Source organism: Haplochromis burtoni, unplaced genomic scaffold (genome assembly GCF_018398535.1).
Source record: "Haplochromis burtoni strain Fernald_Lab_line unplaced genomic scaffold, NCSU_Asbu1 Contig_519, whole genome shotgun sequence".
Classification (NCBI taxonomy): Eukaryota; Metazoa; Chordata; class Actinopteri; order Cichliformes; family Cichlidae; genus Haplochromis; species Haplochromis burtoni.
The window spans coordinates 386,093-391,292 of NW_024582880.1; the positions used below are offsets into that span (position 1 = coordinate 386,093).

Genomic DNA, 5,200 nt, shown 5'->3' on the forward strand with positions numbered 1-5,200 from the left:
CCACCAAACATGAACCCAAAGTCACCAAAGAAACTGGAGAAGACATCGCTGTGAAAGCTGTGGTGACCCTCTTTGAGCCCGTACTCTCCATACATGTCATACAGTTTCTTTTTCTCCTTATCTGAGAAGACCTCATAGGCTGCTCCCAAGTCTGCGAACTTGTCCAGGGCTTGCAGGTCGTCTTGGTTTCTGTCGGGGTGTAACTGCAAAGCCAGCTTTCTGTAGGCCTTCTTGATGTCCCTGATTGATGCACTCTTGTGTTCATTTGCATCAACAGCATGAACTAAATTGGCCATTTTAATCTCTGGATCATTCGAAGAGATCTTCCCAAAATCAAGGTTCACTGGCCAATTAATTTCTGGTTCAGCAAGAAACTTTGGCCCTGACAACCAGGAATCATCCTTGACAAACATCTGTTTAAGGCTCATAGCTCGCTGTTCTCATCCCCCTGGGCCCCCGCTTTCCCTGCTTTCCCTGGGTTGGTGGTGTGTTGGTGGTAAGGGAATCCCTTTCCACCAACCCATTCCTGGAAGCCCTGGACCCTCTGCCCCTTCACTCTGTATATATTTCACGCTGAGCTTGTTGTAAATAAACTTTTGAACTTCTTCAGAGTCAAATTCGAGTCTGCATCTGAATCCATTCTGTCAGCCTTGACAAAATATAGTATAGGAATTCTGTTTCAGTTCATATCAGTTCACCTTTATTTCACAAAATTACAATAATAATTGCTCAGAGATGTTTTATGTTGTAAGTTCCTGTAAGTTAAAGACCCTACAATAATATAAATTAGAAAAAAATCAAGCTGATTACTGTCAAACTTGACCTCAGTGGTTTAACAGTTTTAGTGAGTTTATTCTGAGATGCAAACAGACATAAATTTGACATGAATACATTGTTAATACTGATCCAAAAAGTGATGTTTGGGATTTTGTTCTCTATATCTTTTTAGAATTTAAAGGTTGGGATGCATTAATATTTTTTGATATGTTAAAATAATCAATAATGACAATCAATGACACAACACAAGATTGAAACAAAATATGATCCTACCTGGCAATGCAACCTGGCAGAAGAGAAGTAACAGAAATAAAATGTCCACCATATTTTACAGATACTGTTGAGCAGGATATCAGTCGTGACTTATCTGCACGTGAGCAGTGAAAGGACTTGGCATTCATATCATGCCCAAGCAGCTTAGTGTGCAGCCTCAGCCTCAGGAAATGTGGTGGTTAAATGTCAGACTTGTGCCCCTGCACACAACGAACACAGTGATCTACACTGTGACCACACTGTGCTTTTGTAACCTTTTGTAACCTACTGCATACTGTATGTTCCAATTTGCCACTGATGCCTCTGCAGCAACCTATTTACTCTAACTATGGTTTTCAAAATGGTTCATTTCTGTAGAGTTTTTCCTGTTGTTTGAAAACTGAAGATGCAAAATAAGTAGCACAATAATAGTTTATAAATTACAACTGATTAAGAAATATTATCAAGTAAGCTTTTATCATGTACTGAAAAAAATCCAACACAGCTGGGAAAATAGCACTAAGCAGAAGCTGTATTTAATTCCGGTTATGGTTAAGGTTGAGCTTGTTTAGCTGAAGTTTATAATTATTTTATAAATGTTGCACTTACTGACTAATAAATATTCTCTCAAGCTTCAGAGTATAAACTTTGCATACAACGCTGTCCAATATTGCCCCAAAATTCAGACTATTAAGCTTTAAATTGTAATGGATCACCCACATCTTAAACTGTGGGTGCTAGTCCTCCTCCTTGGGGAATCTGCTGCGAGATTAAGATAGAGACTGGATCATGTGGGGAATTGGTTCACGTGTCACTAAAAAACTCATAGTTTACAGAGCAGACCAAGTCGTTCACTGTTCTTTTACTTTTTTGGAGACCCCCACCTCCCCATTACTGGATCCCCCTCTCTTTACTCCCTTGCTGCTTCTCTCTAAACTTCTAGAGAGTTTAGAGAGAGTCATCTTATTGTCACACTTTAGTGTGATTCTAATGAGGATGTGCATCATCTGTTGGTTTGAACCTTTAAATATGTTTTCTATCTGTGATATCGTCTCATCTGTCACACCTGCAAACACTGTGATGGTAAAGGAACAAAAGCCAAAACCACTCATACACACCCACACATTCACACACCATTTTATTTTCAGTTTCTGCTCTCATTATCAAAGCACTTCAACTGAACCAAACTTAACACTTAATTTTATTTCTGCCTTGCCTTCATGTTCAAAGGTCAAAGTTGACTTTCCCACAGTGCAAAGTGACGTCAGATTGAGGTCTTTTATATCTACAGGCTCTTGAGCTAAAACAAAAATGAGCAGATGCACACTGGATTTCGAGCAGTTTGCAAAATATGAAACATGTAGTTGCACTCACAGATGGAAAACTCACATGACAAAGGGTTTTACTGTTTCCAAGAAAACTAGTTGCTGTAAAAAGCCCCCAACAGAGATGTGTTATGATGATCTGCATCTTTGCTACAGTGTGGCTTCTTGTCCTAACTTAGCTAGTGTGTACATGGTAAATGGCCTGTATTTATATAGCGCTTTACTAGTCCCTAAGGACCCCAAAGCGCTTTACATATCCAGTCATCCACCCATTCACACACTGGTGATGGCAAGCTACATTGTAGCCACAGCCACCCTGGGGCACACTGACAGAGGCGAGGCTGCCGGACACTGGCGCCAGTAGGCAACGGCCGAGTATGTGCGAGCCAGGGCTCGAACCGGCAACCTTCCGATTACAAGACGAACTGCCAACTCTTGAGCCACGATGGCCCGCATATAGTGTGTGCTGTTTTCTGTCCCTTGTCGGTCCATCTACTTGTCATCTCCTGTCTTTCCTCTGCTTGTTGTCCTCCATGTTGCCTCTAAATTTCTCCTGCCTGTTTCCCCGTGTCTCCTGGTTTCCTGTTTCTTGGCTCAGCTCACCATCCTCAGGTTATTTTGTTACTCTTAGCATTTCCCAGTATAGGTTCTATTAACCCCATGTCAGTCATTCTTGTTTTGTTTGTATGTCACCAACATTGTAAATAAAGCTTTCACTCAGTATGTCCGTTGTCAGTGCCTGCTCTTGGGTCCTCTCTCATCACTCTTCGCCATCTGCCCCCATTGCTGAGGGATTCCTATGATGCATTGAGTATTTTTTCTTCAGTCACCTTTCTCACTCGCTGTGTGTTAATAGACCTCTCTGCATTGAATCATACTTGTTATTAATCTCTTTCTCTCTTCCACAGCATGTCTTTTATCTTGTCTTCCTTTTTCTCACCCCAAATGGTGGCAGTTGATGGCCACCGCTCCCTGAGGCTGGTTCTGCTGGAGGTTACGTCCTGTTAAAAGTTTTTCCTTCCCACTGTTGCCAAAGTGCTTGCTTCTAGGATGTCATATGATTGTTGGGTTTTTCTTGGTTGTATTAATGTAGGGTCTGCCTTACACTATCATCTAGTTATGGTTATTACAGTTTGGTTGTTATACCTAATGCTCCATCTAGGGTCTCCCTCCTTTCCTCTGCTGGGATGGATATGCAGGTGTCATCAGGATGTCTGGCCTTAGGCTTTTCAGTACACTTGGGGGCTATGGACGGCCCAGGTCACCTGAGCCTTTCTCTGTCCACTGGTGGCTCCTGGGTGACATTATTGCAGTTTCTTACCCTCATTATCAAGTATGTTTCATGACAAATCCACGTACACTGACACAAAGTTTGAGAGGTACCTGCAAGGCTGGACATTGGGTCACTCATACTGTGCAGTGTCCCAGGATCAAACCTCCGGGTGCTGGGACATAGCACAGTTTTTGTGGGACACATAAAATATGGAGATGGGCAAGTTCATCTTATCGCTTCATGCATCTTCAGGTCTGCCAAAGCTGGAATCCAGCTGGTCTCGTATTACCTCTGATACTGGCATAGAGGAGTCCTCAAACAAGCCTGGAGAGCAGCCTTCTCTCTCAGAGTGCACAATAATTTCCAGAGTCCGCTGAATGGATTGCATTTATATAGTGCTTTTCAAAACCCTCAAAGCACTTTACAATTCCACTATTCATTCACTCTCACATTCACACACTGGTGGAGGCAAGCTACAGTTGTAGCCACAGCTGCCCTGGGGCAGACTGACAGAAGCAAGGCCAAGGACACAATGACCAGGACAGACAGAGCCGGTTTGTAATGCTGTAAAGTCCGTATAAGCCAAAATTCATACTTTCACTCTCACATACATATATTCTTCTTTCAGGCGCATGTATTGTCACTGTCACATACATATATTTTCACTCTCACATACATATATTTTCACTGTCACACACATGTATTTTCACTCTCACACACATATATTTTCACTCTCACACACATGTATTTTCACTCTCACGCACATATATTTTCGCTCTCACGCACATATATTCTTCTTTCACATACACATATTTTCACTCTCACACACATGTATTTTCACTCTCACACACATGTATTTTCACTCTCACACACATATATTTTCACTCTCACATTGCCTTTCAACACATATATATTTGTACTCCTATACTCATATATACATACAATCCCAGTGTTTATCCTTTACCCTTGCAGACATACACTCTGACATTCACATCTGCATTTCCTAACACAGGAAGTTAATCCTTTAAGCAGGAAGTCATTCTTAAACCAGGAAATGTAATCTCCATCTCAAGATTTGTTGACGATGCAAGAAACAGAGAAGCAGTGAATATATTACAGTCCTTAAATGGATGGCTAATTTTTTTACTGACTGCTTATGAAACCAGACAAGGAACTACATCTGAGAACAGACTTGCTACCTCCACCTCTTATGACTTGCTCTCAAGGTCGACCGCGATACAGCATTTCAAGAGAGCAAATATGTCATTTAGTATCTCTTGGAATGAACTGGCAAAGCATTGCAACATGCTTAGGGGTTAGCTCCCGTACTCTGTACAGGCACAGAGAGGACCTTGGCATTGAGCCACTGACTTATGCAACATTATCTGATGAAAACCTGAACAGGGTTGTTCGGGAAATTCTTCAGTATACCACAAATGCAGGTGAACAATATGTGCATGGCAGCTTGAGATCACGTGGGTTACGAATTCAAAGACAAAGTCTACAAGAAATTGACCCCTTTGGACGTTCCCTCCGAAGACGCAATGCAATACGTCGACGACTGTACAGTGTT

The 5,200-nt window shown here is 41.8% G+C and overlaps 1 protein-coding gene across 1 annotated transcript in view; it reads right to left on the reverse strand.

Moving 5' to 3' along the window:
- Positions 1–1,139, reverse strand: part of LOC102305771 (major histocompatibility complex class I-related gene protein-like) — a 16,778-nt gene extending 15,639 nt beyond the window's left edge. The window contains exon 1 of the mRNA XM_005947287.3: positions 1,051–1,139. Coding sequence (XP_005947349.3) covers positions 1,051–1,102 — 52 coding nt within the window. The 5' untranslated portion in view covers positions 1,103–1,139. The remainder of the gene's footprint in view (positions 1–1,050) is intronic.
- Positions 1,140–5,200: the final 4,061 nt, after the last annotated feature.